Source organism: Panthera leo, chromosome B1, assembly GCF_018350215.1.
Source record: "Panthera leo isolate Ple1 chromosome B1, P.leo_Ple1_pat1.1, whole genome shotgun sequence".
NCBI classification, from domain to species: Eukaryota; Metazoa; Chordata; class Mammalia; order Carnivora; family Felidae; genus Panthera; species Panthera leo.
The window spans coordinates 122,152,616-122,172,866 of NC_056682.1; the positions used below are offsets into that span (position 1 = coordinate 122,152,616).

Below are 20,251 nucleotides of genomic sequence, written 5' to 3' on the forward strand. Positions count from 1 at the left end.
ATCACTCAAATTACAAAGTCAAATCATATATTGGCATCCTGTTACTCAGATTATAAAGTCAGATTAAAGTTATTCAAATATAAAAGTCCTCCCACAAATTAGTCTAATTGCAAAGTCCCAATTACATCCAGGATAATTAAAATTTCTCAAGACCAATAAGCAGAAGCCCAAATTAATAGTATTTGGCTTATAAATCTTAACCTTCAATTCAGAAAGCCACATAAACATTTGTCTTGACTCCTAGTGGTAGTTAGAAAGAGATACGGGAAAACAGAAAGTTTGTTTCTGCTTTTCTTCTTAATGGGAGAAGGATGAATACATTAAAAAGCTGACAAGTTGGGCACCTGGCTGACTCAGTCCGCGGAGCATACAACTCTTGGTCTCAGTGTTGTTAGATCGAGCTCCACCCATATTGGTTGTAGAGATCACTTAAAATAAAATCTAGGGGGAAAAAAAAAGCTGACAAGTCACAGTGAGAGAAGAAATCAGAAACAATGATTAGGTGACAGGGACAGGTGACAGGGAAGAACAGGAAGAATATAGATGCAGTTACATGACTGCATAATACGTACATTACATAATAGGCATCCAAGGGAGTTCTTTTCTGATAACTTCACTTTAGTTCATTTAACCAACATTCACAGAGCTCCTACTATATGCCAGGCACCATTCCAGACAGATTGGAGTAGAGAAAAATATTGAGATTCAAGGTCCCTATTCTTACAGAAATTGTATTCTAGAGTAGAGAATAAGACTTTAACACTAACAAGTTTGGGAAATATATCAGAGGTAGAGCTGGCAGAACTTGTTAATGAACTGGATACAGAGCGGGAAGGGTTGTGCCTGGAGCAACGGGATGAATTTTCAGTGTACTGTAAACTCATCTCCTGAGGGAAAGGGGGGTGGAGGTAGATACGGAGGGAAGATGGTCACATATTTGACACAAGTGTTGAAAAACTGACATTTATTTCAAGAAATTGGACAGCAAGTTAGCTAGGAAAATGAAGTACTGCCAAGCACTATTGAGACTTCATTTCATCTTGATGATCCAGAATTTACAATGGAGCCAGTCTGCCCTGTGATTTTCCCCAGCCACCTTTAGCTGCTCAGGGGCATCAACATGGCTGTGATAATAGCTGCCAAATTCTTCTACATTCCCACAACTTGGGTAGTTTCATTGGTCCAGGAGTGAACGCCTGACCCAAACTGAGCATGGAGAGACTTCCTTACATTTTTGGACTTAAGATCACAGACAGATCTGAACTCTCTTATTGCAGTTGTTAGATTTAAGAATTAGGTGGATTTTTTGTGGCTATATTTCCCACCATAGAGCAAAAGCAAGAAAGACAGTGGTAAGAAAAGGCAAACAATGTGTGATATATAATGGTAATAATTAATAATAGTAATAAATACATAATACTTATATATAGGCCATGCTATGTGCTTGGCATGGTTCTAACCATTTGTCATTTGTTAACTATCTTAATGCTTATTAACAAACCTATGAGGTAGGAACTAGTATAATCACCCTCACCTTATTAATAGGGAAACTAAAATACAAAGAGGTTGGATTTCTTTTCTTATGTCACAGTATGTACGGGATGGAACTAAGACTGAATGCAAGTCTATTAGTGCTGTTATCCATGCTTTTAACCACTTTGCTGCATTGCCTCACATAAGAGAGAGGGAAAATCCTACTGCAGTTGAATTGATTCAGAGTTCCTGCTCCCAGCTACTTTCCTGCCCTTGACCTTGTTTGGTTATTCATTCCTTTCATGATTTCTGTTAAGTCAACATTTCCTCCCTTTTCCTTAAGCTTGTTCATGTTGGGTTTCAGTAACTTGGAAAGAAAAGAGTCCTAACACAAAAATTGGGTCCCAGAAGGAAAATGGTTCATTAATATCCCTGAACTGTGGGACTCACTGAGTAGAGGGGACTGAGAAGCAATAAAAATTCCACCATCCTTGATTTGAAGATAGATTTTTGTAGTAAAGCAATTAAATGGTCAATTATCACCTGCCATCTCAGGATTCAGATCACATGCCCACTAAAACTATAAATGCAGGCAATTTGGAAGAAAAAAATTCTAATGTTTTAGCCTTTAGCAAGATGCTATGGCAGAGACAAGCCCAAACTAGCCCTTCTGAACAAGATCATTCATATCAGATCATTCCTTCCAGTCAATCTTCTCAAACAATATTGAGCATCACATGATCCAAGCATTGCTGAACAGGAAAAATGTGTAGGTTCCAAGATTAATGCATGGTTGCAAAAAGCTTGGTAACTAAGGTATTGTAGAGCAAGGTCATTTAAGGAGAGAGAAGAAGGAACAAACCTAAGTCCCTTCAACCCCATCCAAGCACCTCCATTCTTGTATCATCTTACCTGACTATATAAATCATAGTCAGCTGGAATGCCTCCCAAGAGCATTCTCCTGGCCAGGTTTCAGAGCAAAGAAACCAGGTCTCTTCACTCTAGCTCAGATAAGGTCCAAGTCTTATAGGAAGAGCTTCAAAATATCCTTGGGGGGAATGGCAAGTCCCTAGACTGTATGGTAAGATAGAAGCAGTGCTTCTATAGCCAGGACCCTGAGGATTTCTGAATCATTAGCAGATACAAAACCCTTCAAATGAAACTTATAACTAACTAATTAGGGGTTAAGACAGTTCTGTTGCAAGAAAAACTCCAAACCTAGAGACCTAGTAATTATTGAAGCTTGTCCCAAATTTTTCCCCACATCCATCCCGTCCCAAATTACTCTCACCTTACAGTAGCCGTGAACTATGACAGTAATATGTTCTCAGCAAAGAAACTGCTTCATTGGCCTCCTCTGAGGAAGCTCTCAACAAATAATGTCTAAGAGATGTGAGTCAAGGGAGCCTAAGCAGCCAACCAAAGAACTCACGCTCTTACTCTGCAAATTAATAAATGGGGCCTTGGTGTTTTCTGGTCTAATATTTGCCTTGGTATCCTCATCTGGCAGAAGCCAGAATATTGAGGGCAGGGCCCAGAACTACAAATTTTAACAACCTCCCACAGAGGATTGATTCTTATGCATCCTGATGTGAAGAAACACTGCGGTAAAAAAATATTAAAATGTAAACGTGATGAATACCTTGATGAAGCTTAAACCCCCATTTTGAATATGCTACCCATTATTTTATAAATTATTTTATATATTTATATATTATATAAATTATTTTATATAAATTATTTTGTTATATAAATTCGTCCAGATGCAGCTAAGTCTCACCTAAATAAAACTCTCTAATCATTCACAATGACCTCATATTGCCTTGGGCACTTACCATCTTTGTCACTTTTTCTCAGCCTTTTTAAAGCAGTTTGGATCATTATTTGTGCTCTTCCATCTTTTTTGACTCCCCGAGACCCGTGTTATACTCTCATTGTCTGGATCTGGCAGTACCTTTCATGTAATTGAAACTCCAGAAATTCTTATTGTTAACTAATTAGTAGTAGATCTTTCTCTTAGTTTCTTTCACTTGATTCACTTTTTTAAATAATCCCTACACTGTCTTCAGATGCATCCCTACCCTTCAAGCTCTCCTCATTCAGCATTCTTGTTTTCAACCTCCTTCCTCCCTAATCATTCTTCCACACTCCTTTCTGTCTTTCACCTTCCCATATTTGCCAACCACTTTGCTTGTCTGGTTTTCCCTTCGCTGATGTGTGATTATGTCATTATGTTTAATAACTTCCGGTGTGCAAACACTATAACTACTCTGTCTAGTTTGCCCAGGAGCAGAGTCGAAGAAGTGCAGTTCTCTTGGGTAGACCTGTAGGGTGCCATGGAAAGAAAATTCATCATGGACACTTCGGGCAAAGTAAGTGCTACCTTTAAAATACATTTATATCATTTCCATTAGTTATCTAAAAAGTATACACTGAAACCAAGTTAAGAAACCGTTTCCTCCAATCAGATTAGCAAGGATTTTTAACCACAATACCTAATGTTTTCCCACTTGTGGAAACTCAAGCATCACTGATGGGAGACTAACTTTTTAGGAACCTCCTGGGTGATAGTTTGACAATATTGTATCAAATGCTTAAAAATGTGTCTATCATTTGACCCGGAAATTTATTCCAAGGAAATAATTATGTTGTTTTTATAAATAGGTTAATCATGGCATTGTTTTTAAGAGGACAACACTGGAAACAAGATATGTCAAACACTAAGAAATTGATTAAATAAATTCTGATATATTAGTCAATAAAGTCCTAAGTGATTATTTTAAATTACCTGGAAAATACTTATAAAGCAAAGTGCAAGAACAGACTGTAAAATAGTTTTCTTAGTATGATTACACAAACACACATAGCATATCAATTGGAAAGACTTAACATATGTTACAAACAGTAATAGCTGAGTGCCAGGTTTGCTATTTTCCGCCCCCCTTTACATGTCTGAGCTTTCCAAGTTTTTTGCCTTGAGTGTGTACCATTTTGAAATTAGGAAAGCGTTTTTCATAAAGTATACACTTTTACTGGAGTTTGGTAGGTGAAAGCAGAATTATTTCATCTTGAGAAAGAAGCAGTGTTTTTCTATATAATTTTATTTGAACTTCTCTTGTGGCATTTGTCCCTTTTCTTTGTAATATAATACATATATTATCTCCTCTATCTAAATTTCTTGGAGACATAACAGAGTCAGTCAGTTCAGTATATCTTACAATTACTAGCACAAAAAAATTGCAAATGGAACATACATAAAATCATAAAGCGTACTAAGGCCACCAGATATTAAGCTCTATCAAAAGTAAAGTATTTGATCATTGCGGTACTGCTGCAAGAACTGTCAGGATGATATATGGAACAAGAGAAACGGCTTCCAGAGAGAAACCTGTAAATGTGAGAACTTCTACGTATATAGTAAAGGGGCTAATTAAGCATAAATGAAAGAAATAATCAAGAGTTCATGTTAGGACAATTCATTTAGATTCTATAACTGCACATCGCACAAAAAAATGATTTTAAGTTGGATTTAAGAATTAAACACTTAGAAGTCAAACTATAAAAATCTAGAAAGAGAAGAAATATTTATTTGGTCTCTATACAGAGAGAATTTCCAAAGCATAAAAATGGGATAAATAACAAAGGAAAAGAAGCTTCTAACAAAAATTTTTAAATGTGTGTATGTGTGCACACACACACGTAAATGCACAAAAATTAAGGTTCAAATATCAATCAGGGAAAATCACGTACAGCAAGCTGACAGACAATAACTTATTCCTTTAATGTGTAAAGAGGTCAAATGATTAATGAGAAAAACACCAAGATGCGAGTAGATACATACATTAACTCTATGACCAAATACTCCACGAAAGAGGAAAGTATATATGACTAATATAAACATGGAAAATATTCAATATTATTAGCATTCAAAAAATACTAGTAAAAGAGATTGATTTTTTGTGTCTATTAGATATTTTGGTTTCAATGACTATGGTCAGTGCTAATGAGGGTGGGATAAATGATGATATAGATATTCTTTTACTTCTAGGAATTGTGCCAAATTATTAAACATTTCTACTAAGAGATTTGGAAATCAATTCAGCCTTAGCAATGTCTCTATCTTTTCCAAAATAATTGTTACTTAAGGAAACCAGGCAAGTCAAAATTATGAACAAAGCTGTTTATCACATTAGACTTTGGAACAGTCAAAACAATGGAAATGATTACATTTATAAGTGGTTACTAAGCAAACTGGCACATTCAAATGATGAAATACAAAGTAGCCATTTATTTATTTATTTTTAATGTTTATTTCTTTATTTTGAGAGAGAGAACAAACGAGCAGGGGAGGTGTAGAGAGAGGGAGAGAGAGAGAATCCCAAGCAGACTCTGCCCTGTCAGCCCAGAGCCCCACGTGGGGCTCAAACCCATGAACTGTGAGATCAAGACCTGACCTGAAATCAAGAGTCAGACACTTAACCAACTGAGCCACCTGGGTGCCCCAAAAGTAGCCATTTAAAATTCTGATTACAGGGGTGCCTGGGTGGCTCAGTCAGAAAAGCACATGACTTTTGATCTTGGGGTCATGGGTTTCAGTCTCACGCTGGGTGTAGTGATTACTAAAAAAAATAGTTAAAATTCTGATTACAAAGCATTTGAAGTGATGAGAAAATGCCTACTTACAAGTAAATGACAAATGGTCATTACATGGTGGCTGTTACTAGCAAAAAAGCAGAATACAAAACTGTAGACATGATCTCTACTGTATCAAAATTGTTTTAAGAGACTAGAAGGAAATATGCTAAAATTTCAGTAGGTTGCATCTAAAATTGCAGTGATCTTTTATTTATGATTTTTGTACTTTACTAATTATAACAAATAAGTGTCGTTTGTATGATCAGAATAAAAATTAATTTTTTTCACAAAAATTTTGTTGTCCTGGTGTCAACAGACAATCACATGCAGCCATTGCGTGGAAAACAGGTTCTACTCTTGCAATTGAGGAAGTACAAGTCGATCCACCAAAGGCTCGGGAAGTTCGTATTAAGGTAAATTTAAGTCTTTTAACTTTTACCTTTGTAGGTAAATGTAAGGAAATCCTGTTTCATGAAATGAAACATATTTTATATGTAATACATATAACATTTGCATTTGGGGTCTGTCCACTTCTGTTAGTAAAATGAATTTTTTAAACTAAGATAAATGAATAGAGGTAATGAATGTTTAATATATTCTTAATATTTGTAAAATACTGGTAATTTACTCATCTACCATAATTACTTTTTAAGTATTGAAATTTTTACTTAAATTATATAACATCATAGGTCTATATACTTCACAATGTGACCTAGAAGGTGTTTTAAGTACTAACTTCTTTTCATTGAGGGAAAGGCGACAAGAACTGCATTTCCCCCTACTTCAATGATGCAAAATTGATATCAACAAATGAATATGCAATGACTAACAGACTAATGTTCCGTCTCTATTGTTTGGAGCTCACACATGATAACCTCAGAAAATGTCTGAAAAAGTTCACTGTGGGGGCGCCTGGGTGGCGCAGTCGGTTAAGCGTCCGACTTCAGCCAGGTCACGATCTCGCGGTCCGTGAGTTCGAGCCCCGCGTCAGGCTCTGGGCTGATGGCTCAGAGCCTGGAGCCTGCTTCCGATTCTGTGTCTCCCTCTCTCTCTGCCCCTCCCCCGTTCATGCTCTGCCTCTCTCTGTCCCAAAAATAAATAAAAAACGTTGAAAAAAAATTTTTTAAAAAAAATAAATAAATAAATAAAATTAAAAAAAAAAAAGTTCACTGTGTGGTAAATTTCAATTTCTAGGAATGAGCAGCTAGGACTCCATGATAGTCTTCAAAGTGACTTGGAAGAGTTAACAATTATTGAACAGAGCTTGGACCAGAGATGGGAAAACAATGACCTGTCAACGGCTTCTTGCCACTCTCAAATCAAACTTTTGATTAATACATCCCAAATTTTATAAAACCATTAAATACCCAAGATTAGGAGTATTATTACTCCTAATTAAACATTAATATCCACCTATCTTCTAATTTGAGATCAGGAAATTGAACACTTGACTTAATAAATAAGACAAATACTGGAGGCCATATGCATCTAGTCATACTATATCTAATCAAAGTCAAAGGTGTAGGAGGATGGCTACAGGAGTAACAGAGACTAGGAATGAAGGGAATTGGAAAGATGCCAAAAGGAAAAGGTGATGGAGGGAAGTATAAAAAGACAGACAGGCAGTGAAAGACAAAACAGGAGAATTTGGGAACACTGAATAAATTATCAAGTCCATGTCTAGTGTTACACTCAAGATTTTATTTCACCAATGAGACATGGTAAAGAACAAAATGATAATTGATAAGAATGTACACAAAGAAAGAAGTTTGGTAACTGACTGCTGTTCAGAAGCTGTATTTTTCTATTTATCATCCATCCAAACAGCATTTAATTAGTCCTTATTGTGTACTGGGTCACCATCTGCTGAAATGTTTACTAGTTAATTAGTCAATATTCTCTGTTCTTACATTGATAGGCTCCTTAACTACAAAGGCTACCCCCTAAATAATAAATCCACAATAGGCTACCAAGGTAGAAGTTGCATAGCAAGAAACTCAGCATCACACTGAACCCTGAACAAATCAAGGTTAAGGACAGGGTCTGTTCATAAGAACAGTCAATTCCACCTCCAGTTTATGCCATGGGAAACTTCCCCAAAATAACTGCATACTCTTATTTGATATGTAGAACCAAAGTAATAAGGAGATTCCAGGCTGCTGCATACCTAAAACAACACTTCTAGCCTTTGACAGCATCTTGAAGCCATTTTAGCACTGTGGGAACCAAAACCACAGCATATTTCTCATGAGCACTTTCTCTTCACCAGGATCCTTCATTTGCCAGGATCATATACCACAGTTGTTCCCAGTGTTCCAGCTGTAAATGCTGCCACTCTCACTACACACACTGGAGAACTAGTCAATATGCTCAGGCATAGGCTTTTCTGGCTGCAACCCAGGCACAGCAGTAACTTAGGGGCTACGGTACATGAAATGTTTCATTTTTATGACCAATGTCATTGGGTCAGGTCTATTGACAGATAAGAAAACTCAGGCCATTAACTAAGAAAGTTTTAAAACTTCACAACGTCAACTAAATTTTGCAATGGTTAATTTTAACTTAAATTCATTGTTACATTATTAATTTAAAGAATGCTCTCAATGTATAAATTTGAAATGTTAAAAACAGATTTTCCTAGAGCATTGGAAAAACATTCAACGGTATGGGCCTAAAATTCTTTGTTTCTCAATCATGGTGTTATTGATAATGTGGCAAAAAGTCCTTCATTGTATGTGATTGTCCATCATATTTCAAAACTATTTGATGACATAAATGTACAAAGTAGATTTCAAAAAAATCTAAGTTTATTTCCAGGTCTTAACATGTGCCACGTAACTTTGGACAAGTCATTCTAAGTCTCTGAATCTCCCTTTCCTCACCTCTAAATTGGGAATGATACGGGGCGCCTGGGTGGCGCAGTCGGTTAAGCGTCCGACTTCAGCCAGGTCACGATCTCGCGGTCCGTGAGTTCGAGCCCCGCGTCAGGCTCTGGGCTGATGGCTCGGAGCCTGGAGCCTGTTTCCGATTCTGTGTCTCCCTCTCTCTGCCCCTCCCCCGTTCATGCTCTGTCTCTCTCTGTCCCAAAAATAAATAAAAAATGTTGGAAAAAAAAAAAATTTAAATTGGGAATGATACAATCCACCCTGTATTCCTCTGAGCATTGTAATAGGGATCAAATGACACAGTTCAAGTAAAGAAATTTTTTTAATAATCAGTCTCAGATTAAAAGAAAAAGATAAAGGAAAATTCCAAACCAACTTAATCTTGGCTATTTAATTCTTATGCAGATGATATCTACAGGGATCTGTGGTACTGATGATCATGCAGTAAAAGGATTACTCTCCGTAAACTTTCCTTTCATCCCAGGCCATGAAGGAGCTGGGATTGTAGAGAGTATTGGCGAAGGAGTGAGCTCAGTGAAACCAGGTAGGAAGTGGGGTAATGACACCTTCCCACAAACAGCCTCCCAAAGAGCTCCCCTGCACAGAGAAGGAACTTAAAATGCATTCACTGGGGTGCCTGGGTGGCTCAGTCGGTTAAACGTCCGACTTCAGCTCAGATCATGATCTCACAGTTCGTTGAGTTCAAGCCCCGCATCTGGCTCTGTGCTGACAGCTCAGAGCGTTAGGGGTCACTGATTGTCTCAAATTCTATGTCTCCCTCTCTCTCTGTTCCTCCCCTGCTCATGCTCTGTCTGTCTCTCCTTCAAAAATAAATAAAAAACATTAAAAGAAATTTTTTAATAAATAAATAAACAAACAAACAAATAAAATGCATTCACACACTTACAGAAGAAAAAAAACTGGTTTACCTCTAGACTCTTCTAACTAATCACATATCATTATATTAAATGTATTCAGTCATTCCAAGAGTCACATGGTTTCTCTGCTGTTTTCTCTAGCAATTCAGAGGGGCAGTAGCTGAGCCAAGAATATATCCATAACTAAATGAGAGTTGAGATAGGTGTACTTCTAAATAGACTGAAAACTATTGAGACTGCTCCTTACATACTGTATCCCCCACATGTTTACCACAGTGCCTGTCCCATGGTTAGAATGCATTAGAATGTTTGACAGATGAATGTTCTAATCAACTGGAATATCAAACTTGAATTTTCATTGACAGGATGATGATGATATTTCAAAGAATCAAAGAAAGCAAGTATATGTTCTTCCCCAGACTACCAAAAAAGATCTGGACATAGCTATTCTTAGCCTGTCTGAAATGATTAGAGTGAAGAAGAGCAATCACACAGATTAAGATACTATAGAACCTCACAACTTGGAACCAGGCACACAAAGAGACTTAATAAAGGGCATGGTCAGGATATTTGTGAAGCTCTTACCAGGGAATTCATTTGGCAAACAATTATGAGATACCTACATTGAATCTGACACTAGGCACAGAAAGGCGACAAAAGTAAAAAGGCACGGTCTATCTCCAAGAACATAATGCAAACAGAAGAGATATATGCTCTAACTCCTCTTTAGCTTAAAAAAAAAAAAAAAATTGCAGTGAAAGTTTTGTGTAAAACAATGAGGGGTTGGAGGAGAAAGTGTTGGAGGAGAAAGGACAAGAGAGCAAAAGTTCTCCTGAATTTGAGATCCACTACCTTTGGAATTTTTAAAAGGCCAGTGAAGTTAAGATGTGCCTTATCTAAACTTACAAGAGAAACTAATGTTACACCACATGTTAACTAACTGGAATTTAAATGAAAACTTAAAAATAAAACAGCAATGGGCAATGTTATGCTGGCTACCATAATCTGCCCACAGCAAGTTTTCAAGCCATCCAATGAAATTTTTATAAACATACTATTGTATTTTTGACCCAGTAATATTTTAAACTAATACTCATATTATTATTTCTCTATATATAGGAGATAAAGTCCTCACACTCGCTATACCACAGTGTAGAGAATGCAGTTCCTGTTTGCATCCCAAGGGAAACTTCTGTGAGAAGCAAGAGTTAGTAATTTACCCCTTACTCTATTATTAAATTGCTGATATTGTATAAGCACTGACCTGTAACTAAATGTGCTCTCTTCTGTCTTTATAATTCCACGTGTCGGTGCCGCCACCTGTAACTGTGTCTGTCACCGCGGAACAGTGTTCTACCTTCTTCTGGATTAATGCTGGACAAGACCAGCAGATTTACCTGCAAAGGAAAAAAGATTTATCACTCTTTCCGTGCAAGCACATTCACTGAATATACGGTTGTACCTGAGATTGCAGTGGCAAAAATTGATGCTGCTGCTCCTATGGATAAAGTTAGTATCATAAGCTGCGAGGTGTCTACAGGTTATGGAGCTGCTGTAAAATCGGCCAAGGTGAGGAAGTTACCCGTGTTAATGAGTGTCATAGTGATTTGCCTGGAAAACATCAAAATGTTCAATAGTTGTATACAGTTCCAAAGGTTCCAATGGTTGTTTTTGTTTGTTTGCTTTTCTAATTACCTATGTGTCCAGGGTTGATTTCTAATACAAACATGCTTTGTGAATTTGTAGGTCACTCGCGGTTCCACGTGCGTGGTCTTTGGACTTGGTGGAGTTGGTTCAGCCATTGTCATGGGCTGTAAAGCATCTGGTGCTTCTAGGATCATTGGGGTTGACATCAATGAGGAGAAGTTTCCCCGGGCAAGAGCATTAGGGGTCACTGATTGTCTCAACCCTCGAAACCTCAAGAAACCTGTCCAGCAGGTGGTCATGGAAATGACAAGAGTTGGTGTTGACTTTGCCTTTGAAGCCATTGGACTCAGTGATACGATGGTAGGTGGGCTTAGGGCACAGTGCATAGATGCTTAAAGAGGGTGGGGCGGGAGTGAGAAATACATGCTAAATATCCTCACATAGATGGGTATAAACTCTCCCGAACATACATTTTGGACCTGTGGACCCCAAATGTAAAAATGGAAAATAAATTCACTCTAAAATATCTATTTTAAAAATAAAAGTAATATATACTTAAAGATATGTCATTATAATACACAAAATTTAAACATTCAAAAGGCCATAATACCAGTATTCCCTTTTCTTTATTCCTAGGTCTTCAGATATACTCTTATATTTAAGTATAAACATTATTTAACTCACAAGATAATTATGGGTCCTGTATCAGAAGTCCTAGGGATATAAGGGTGGACAAAATAGGCACTACACTCTTGGATCTTACAGTTCAGAAGAGAGAATATATAGACATTTAATATGTTTTATCGTGTACCTAACATACTTGATAGACAAATAAAGGAAGTAAAGGTAGTAACATAGGTAAAAGAGAAAATAAGGCAAAATGGAGAAAAGGAGGAAGACAATAGGACAATGAGCCAGAAAAGGAAGTAAAACAAATATATAAGATATGAAAAAGTACACTGTACATCCCTGCAAAACTGAATTAAAAATAAATAAATAAAGCTTCACACACCCATATATGTATATGTTTTATTTTAATAGAAATGAGTTAGAGAACCATGGCAAGTGAGAAGTTCTGGCAAAGGCAGTGAGTAATTTTATTTAATAAATATATGGTCTTCACTATATATCAGATAGTGTTCTAAATGTCTTAAGAATGGTAAATTATTTAATCTTCATAACAATTCTATGAAGTAAGCAGTATTAGTCTTCCTTTTACAAATGAAGAAACTGAGGCATATGGAAGTTAAGTAACTTACCTAAGGTCACACAGCTAGCACAGTCTTTCCCACTAAACTCTACTGGTTCTGTAAAGAAATCCCATCACTAGCAGTGTTGAAGGTGAGGTTGAGATAGCATCTGGCCAGGAAGAGGTTCGAGATCTAGGAACACAATCCCTCAACCTCTGGTGGTAGTTGTTACTTGTGTGGGAAGGCACTTACGGTCATTATTGTTGTTATCAGATTGCTGCTTGGGATTCCTGCCACCGGAGCTATGGTGTCTGTCTGATGGTTGGGGTGGCTTCATCAAATTCACAGCTTTCCCTGAATGCACCAGATATTATCTCTGGACGGACACTGAAGGGTGTGTGTTTAGGAGGTAGGTCAACAAACAGAAGGGACTAGTTGGTTGCTCTCATGAAATCCCTTTTGACTTTGTAGAAACATACAATTCAAAATTCCTCCTCTTGGGGAAACAGAGCTATAATGATAGAGGTCTTCAAAGACTTCTCCAATAAGTCGGAGAGCTTTGCAAATCAACTTCAGTTAATTTAATTAAATAGGTTTTTTTAAGTTCAAATACAAATTTTATCTCCTACAAAATAGTTTTTGGGTTTTGCCAGTGTTTCAAACAATTCAGTCAACTTCAGTTCCAAATGCTGGTGAGTTCAAAGTTTATTCTGCTACTTTAGCAGCAAATCTTTTGGATAATTATATGCACCAACCTGGAGTTTTGATACCAGCTTTTATCCTCCCAGAGGAGCCCTTATTTCTGAGCATTATTGACCAACAGCTTCAGTCAATTAACATTCCCATCTGCACGTAGTTCCCAATGCCATCTCTATGTGTGTATGAATACACAAAAGAGGAAATTTTGGGTAAAGGTAAGCCCAGGAGGTGGGCTATAAACTGCTAGTTTAAAAAGACCATTTTTCAACCCAGTAACATGTGAATACTGACCCAATTTTTCTCTAAAGGAATTCTAGGTAACAGAACTGTCTGTAGCAGCCACACTTAGTAACAGCAGTCAATAGCTTCTGATGTATAAATGATTTATCTTTCATGTTCAATGTCAGATTTTCAGAAGAAAATCTCCATCACAAGTTTACACTTGTTTCCTTTTGGTTGGTTTGGCATTTCTCAAATCTTATCACAATAGCCTTTTTTTTTTTGTTTTGCAGATTATAAAACCAGAGACTGTATTCCCCAACTAGTGACTGATTACCTGCAAAATAAAATTAATATAGATCCCTTAATAACCCATCAGTTGCCTTTTGACCAACTCCACAAAGCTTTCGAGTTGTACCATGCTGGAAAAACGTGAGTGCTTTATTTGATGATCTCCACTACCCTGAATTCACAGACAAATGACTCTTCAAACATTTCCAAGTGGTTTTGTGAGAAAGAGATGGCCACTTGGATCTTCAATATCTTTCACACTCTCTACCTTATTTCCTACTATTACCAGGATTAGAAAAAGTTTTACCTATAAGCCCCTCTTTGGGAAAGTTCCACATCAGCTTATTTTTTAAAAATGTTCAAGGATTCCATATAATACTAAGAAGCACTTGACACTACATTGGCCAATTATGTATTACTTTTCTGGTTAGAGAAATGATCTAGAATGAATGAGTTGACATTACTGAAGTCATACAATTTTGCAAGGAATCTTAGAGGCAGAGGTTTAGATTCCACCTAGGGCACAAATCCTTCTGCATCATTTCTGACAAATGGTCACTCTGTTTCAGCTAGCAAACCTTCGGGATGGAGTGTTCACTCAGTGTGTTCATTTATTCATTCAATGTTTATTTTGTGATGGTGCAGTGTTTGCCAGGACTGTCCTAAGTGCTAGAGACACCAGTAGAGAATAAGCAACAATAAGTAAATGAGGAATTACTCCTGTGATGAATGCTTTGATATTCTCATTCTGATTCTAAGCACATCTCCCTTTCAAATTCTCTCCCCCAATTCTACCTACATTCTCTGATTGGTAAGTGATTTAAAAAAAATTTTTTTAATCTAGGTCTTTAAGTTTTATCCTGCTTTACCACCTTCTTGGTTTTGACCTAGCATGTCAGCCAATCTGAATCAGAAATAAAGAATCAAGAAACCTCATCTGAAATTTTATGAACAGATTATGGAGAATGCAGAGAGGGGATCTAGCAGACAGTATACATGCTGTAAAAGGAACACCCCCCCCAAAAAATTATTATTTTTTCCTAAGAAGACACAGTGCTAGATTCCGGGGCTGACAAAAGCTGATCAGAAGCCATAGCAGAGGGTTTGGATGTCTTTGTGATCACACAGCCTGAGAAACAGTCCTCAAAGCTGAGGCCTTCCTTTCTGATGTTGGATACTGATGTTGATCCTGCTTTCACCATATCCAAGTGGTGATATTAACAATGATCCCAATCAGATGATCAAGTGATATTTCATATAGGTGAACTAGGATGAAGGTGGAATTGGGAGGGGGTACGAAGGAAAAGGTAGGCAATGCAACGTCACATAATACAGTGCATAATTGCTTTGCTGAAATCACTGTTTCTTAAGCAATTCAATCACTTTACTATTACACTTTTATGTTTCAGCATCCGCTGTATTCTGCTGTTCTGAGATCCCAGATGATAAAAGGTGAAAGGGCATCCTTGGGGATATCATTCTTTTCCTGTATCACCTCTCTGATCATTCCAGTACAGTGGAAAGAGGCATACCAGAGATGGAAATGCAGTGTAATTGTGAAAAATGAAATATGTGCATCTTGAACGTAGCTGTAATAAAATAACTGCTCAGAGAACAGATATTACATAATTCATTCTGTGACTTTAAAAAGAGAAATGATGGGATTTAGTGATGACATTGTTGATATGTCCATCAACCCAATTGATCTCTGTCACCAGTCCATGAAAGGTGTCACTGACTTATCCCTTGTTGCCATTCTCAGAGTACCTCCATAATACACAGATTTCTCTGTATCTTTCATGCCACACCAGGGTTTGCATGATTTTGCTTCTTCCTCAACATGCTGGGGTATCATAAATCTTTGGAAGGCTTTCTCAGGACACAGTAAGCCATTTTCTATGCTAAGGTCTTTAGACCATTCTATCCCTCTACCTATGAAATGTTGAGCCACGGTTCACTGCTTTCAAACACAAAAATGCATTTGGGAAATCTTGCCAATTCCACCCCTAGGTAGTAGGTATAGGACCCTCTCAGAAGAATTCTTCCATATCTACAAGCTCCAAACTCCCTCTTCAAGTCTTTGAGCCAGTATAATCACTTCTTCATTGAGGTTGAGAGATTAGGAGCAGAAAGAAAAACTCAAGCTCCTCTTATCCTGCTTTTTTTCTTATATTTTTCATCTGTCCATGAGTCATTTCTATTCTCCTTAATCCTTCAGCTTTTGAAACACAAAAGCTGACAGGAAAATTCCTCTTACAATTGCTTTAATTCAATATCCCTTCCTGATATCTGAGCCCAGAATATCCAGTTGACATAATGGGGAAAGGTCCAAGAATTAAAAAAAAAAAAAAAAAAAGGAAAAGAAAAGAAAGAAAAATATTTTTTAAAGGTGATTATGTTAAACATGATCCTGAAAGTCTAGTTCTGTCACCTTCTCAATAAGTTCTTCTCTCTCTGAGTATCCACTGCCACACTGTAAAACAGGGAAAATAAGAACAATGTTGTTGGATGATTTTTAAGACTGGAGATCATGTGTTTAACATGGAGATTGATATGATTGAATATAAATTTAACTCAACACTGAAGTTCAAGACTATAATTATCTAAGCAAATTTAATCCCTAAAAATAACTATCATTAAACTGTCCTGGGTAGAGACATCACCATAAACACAAAACCTACATATAACACAATGGCACTAAATCTATATCTTTAAATAATCACTCTGAATGTAAATGGGCTAAATGCCCCAATCAAAAGACATAGGGAATCAGAATGAATGACGAAAAACAAGATCCATCTGTATGCTGCCTATAAGAGACTCATTTTTAGACCCGAGGACACCTGATTGAAAGTGAGGGGACAGAGAACCATCTATCATGCTAATGGACATCAAAAGAAAACTGGAGTAGCCATACTTATGTCAGGTAAACTAGATTTCAAAACACAGACTGCAACAAGAGATGAAGAAGGGCATTATATCATAATTGAGGGGTCTATCCATCAAGAAGAGCTAACAATTGTAAATGTTAATGCTCCCAACATGAGAGCACCCAAATATATAAATCAACTAATCACACACATAAACAAATGTATAGATAATAATATTAATTATAGGGGACTTTAATACTCCACTTACAGAAATGGACAGGTCATCTAGGCAGAAAATCAATAAGGAACAATGGCTCAGATGACACACTGGACCAGATGGACTAACAGATATATCCAGAACATTTCATCCTCAAGCAGAAGAACACATTCTTCTCAAGCACATATGGGACACTCTCAAAATAGAACACATACTGTGTCACAAAACAGCCCTCAACAATATTGAGATCATACCATGCATATTTTCAGATCACAATGCTATAAAACATGAAATAAACCACAAAAAAAAAAATTTTAGAAAGCCCACAAATACATGGAGGATAAAGAACATCGTACTAAAGAATGAATGGCTCAACCAGGAAATTAAAGAAGAACTTTAAAAACATATGGAAGTAAATGAAAATGAAAATATGACAGTCTAAACTCTTTGGGATGCAGCAAAGGTAGTCCTAAGAGGAAAATACACTGCAATTCAGTACTATCCCAAGATGCAAGAAAGGTCCCAAATACACAACCTAACATTACACCTAAAGGAGCTAGAAAGGCAGCACCAAAGAAAGTCCAAATCAGAAGAAAAATAATAAAAATTAGAATAGAAATAAAGAATATAGAATAAAAAAAAAAATGAAAACAAGAACAAAACAAAACAAACAAACAAAAAATCCAGTAGAACAGATAAATGAATCTAAGAGCTGGTTTTTTGAAAGAATAAACAAAATTGATAAACCCCTACCCAGACTTCTCAAAAGAAAAGAGGACCTAAATTAAAAAAAAAAAAAAAAAATCACGAATGAAAGAGGAGAGATCACAACCAACAACACAGAAATACAATTACTAGAACACTATGAAAAAATACATGCCAACACACTGGACAATCTGGAAGAAATGGACAAATTCCTAGAAACTCACACACTACCAAAACTCAAATGGGAAGAAACAGAAAATTTGAACATAACACCATTTCTGGTGAAGAAATTGAATCAGTTATCAAATAAAAGTCCTGAGTCCAATGGCTTTCCAGGGAAATTCTACCAGACATTTAAAGCAGAGTTAATACCTATTCTTCTCAAGCTATTCCAAAAAGTAGAAATGGAAGGAAAGCTTCCAGACTCATTCTGTGAAGCAAGCATTACCTTGATTCCCAAACCAAACAAAGACCCCACTGAAAAGGAAAATTACAGACCAATATCTCTGATGAACATGGATGCAAAAATTCTCAACAAGATACTAGCAAATCGAATTCAACAGTATATTAAAATACTTATTCGCCATTATCAACTGGGACTCATTCCTGGGCTGCAGGTTCAATATTTGCACAGCAATCAACGTGATACATCACAATAACAGAAGAAAGGATAAGAACCATATGATCTTATCAATAGATGCAGAAAAAGCATTTGACAAAATACAGCACCCTTTCTTAATTAAAACCATCAGGAAAGTCGGGATGGAAGGAATATACCTTAACATCAGAAGAGCCATATATGAAAGGCCCACAGCTAATATTATCCTCAAGGGGGAAAAACTGAGAACTTTCCCCTGAGATCAGGAAAATGACAGGGATATCTACTCTCACCACTGTTCTTTAACATAGTGTTGGAAGTCCTAGCCTCAGTAATCAGACAACAGAAGAAAACAAAAGCATCCAAATTGGCAAAGAAAAAGTCAAACTTCCACTCTTCACAGATGACATGATACTCTACATGAAAAACATGAACAACTCCACCAAAAAACTGCTAGAGCTGATACAGGAATTCAGTGAATTTGCAGGCTATAAAATCAATGTACAGAAATTGGTTGCATTTATATACACCAATAAGAAGCTACAGAAAGAGATATCAGGGAATTGATCGATCCCATTTATAACTGCACCAAAAACCATAAAATACCTAAGAATAAACCTAGCCAAAGAGGTAAAAGATCTATATGCTGAAAACTATAGAAAGCTTGTAAAAAAAAAATTGAAGAAGACACAAGGAAATAGAAAAACATTCCATGTTCATGGACTGGAAGAACAAATATTGTTAAAATGTCAATACTACCCAAAGCAATCTACATATTCAATGCAATCCCAATCAAAACAGCATCAACATTCTTCATAGAGCTAGAACAAACAATCCTAACATTTGTATGGAACCACAAAAGGCCCTGAATAGCCAAAGTAAAGATGAAAAAGAAAAAGCTGGAGGCATGACAATCCCATACTTTAACCTGTCATACAAAGCTATAATCATCAAGCAGTATGGTATTGGCACAAAAACAGACACATAGATCAGAGAAATAGAATAAAGAACCCAGAAATGGACCCACAAATATATGGCCAACTAATCTTTGGCAAAGCAGGAAAAAATGTCCAGTGGAAAAAAGACAATCTCTTTCACAAATGGTGCTGGGAGAACTGGACAGCAACATGCTGAAGAATGAAACTGGACCACTTTCTTACACCCTACACAGAAGAAACTCAAAACGGGTGAAAGACCTAAATGTGAGACAGGAAACCATCAAAATCCAAGAGGAAAAAGCAGGCAGCCACCTCTTTGACCTCAGCTGCAGCAACTTCTTACTTGACATGTCTCTGAAGGCAAGGGAAATAAAAGAAAAAATGAATCAAGATAAAGAGCTTCTGTGTGGGAAAGGAAACAATCAACAACACTGAAAGGCAACCAACGGAATGGGAAAAGATATTTGCAAATGACATATCAGATAGAGGGCTAGTATCCAAAATCTATAAAGAACTCACCAAACTCCACACCCGAAAAACAAATAATCCAGTGAAGAAATGGGCAGAAGACATGAATAGGCACTTTACCAAAGAAGGCATCCAGATGGCCAACAGACACATGAAACAATGTTCAACGTCATTCATCATCAGGGAAATATAAATCAAAGCCACACTGAGATACCACCTCATACCAGTGATAGTGGCTAAAATGAACAAATCAGGAAACTACAGATGCTGGTGAGGATGTGGAGAAACGGGAACACTCTTGCACTATTGGTGGGGATGCAAACTGGTACAGCCGCTCTGGAAAACAGTGTGGATATTCCTCAAAAAATTAAAAATAGAACTACCCTATGACCCAGCAATAGCACTGCTAATAATTTGCTCAAGGGATACAGGAGTGCTGATGCATAGGGGCCCATGTACTCCAATGTTTACAACAGCACTTTCAACAATAGCCAAATTATGGAAAGAGCCTAAATGTCCATCAACTGATGAATGGATA

General features: G+C 36.9%; 1 protein-coding gene across 1 annotated transcript; it reads left to right on the forward strand.

The window, feature by feature from the left end:
- The first annotated feature begins 3,809 nt into the window (after nucleotides 1-3,809).
- On the forward strand, nucleotides 3,810-15,351 carry LOC122217063 (alcohol dehydrogenase 1-like). The gene is given in 10 exon segments (XM_042933963.1): nucleotides 3,810-3,845; nucleotides 6,425-6,435; nucleotides 6,437-6,521; nucleotides 9,399-9,537; nucleotides 10,991-11,078; nucleotides 11,221-11,440; nucleotides 11,618-11,878; nucleotides 12,982-13,117; nucleotides 13,920-14,058; nucleotides 15,327-15,351. Coding segments are annotated over 10 exon segments (1,140 nt in total).
- The last annotated feature ends 4,900 nt before the right edge of the window (nucleotides 15,352-20,251 follow it).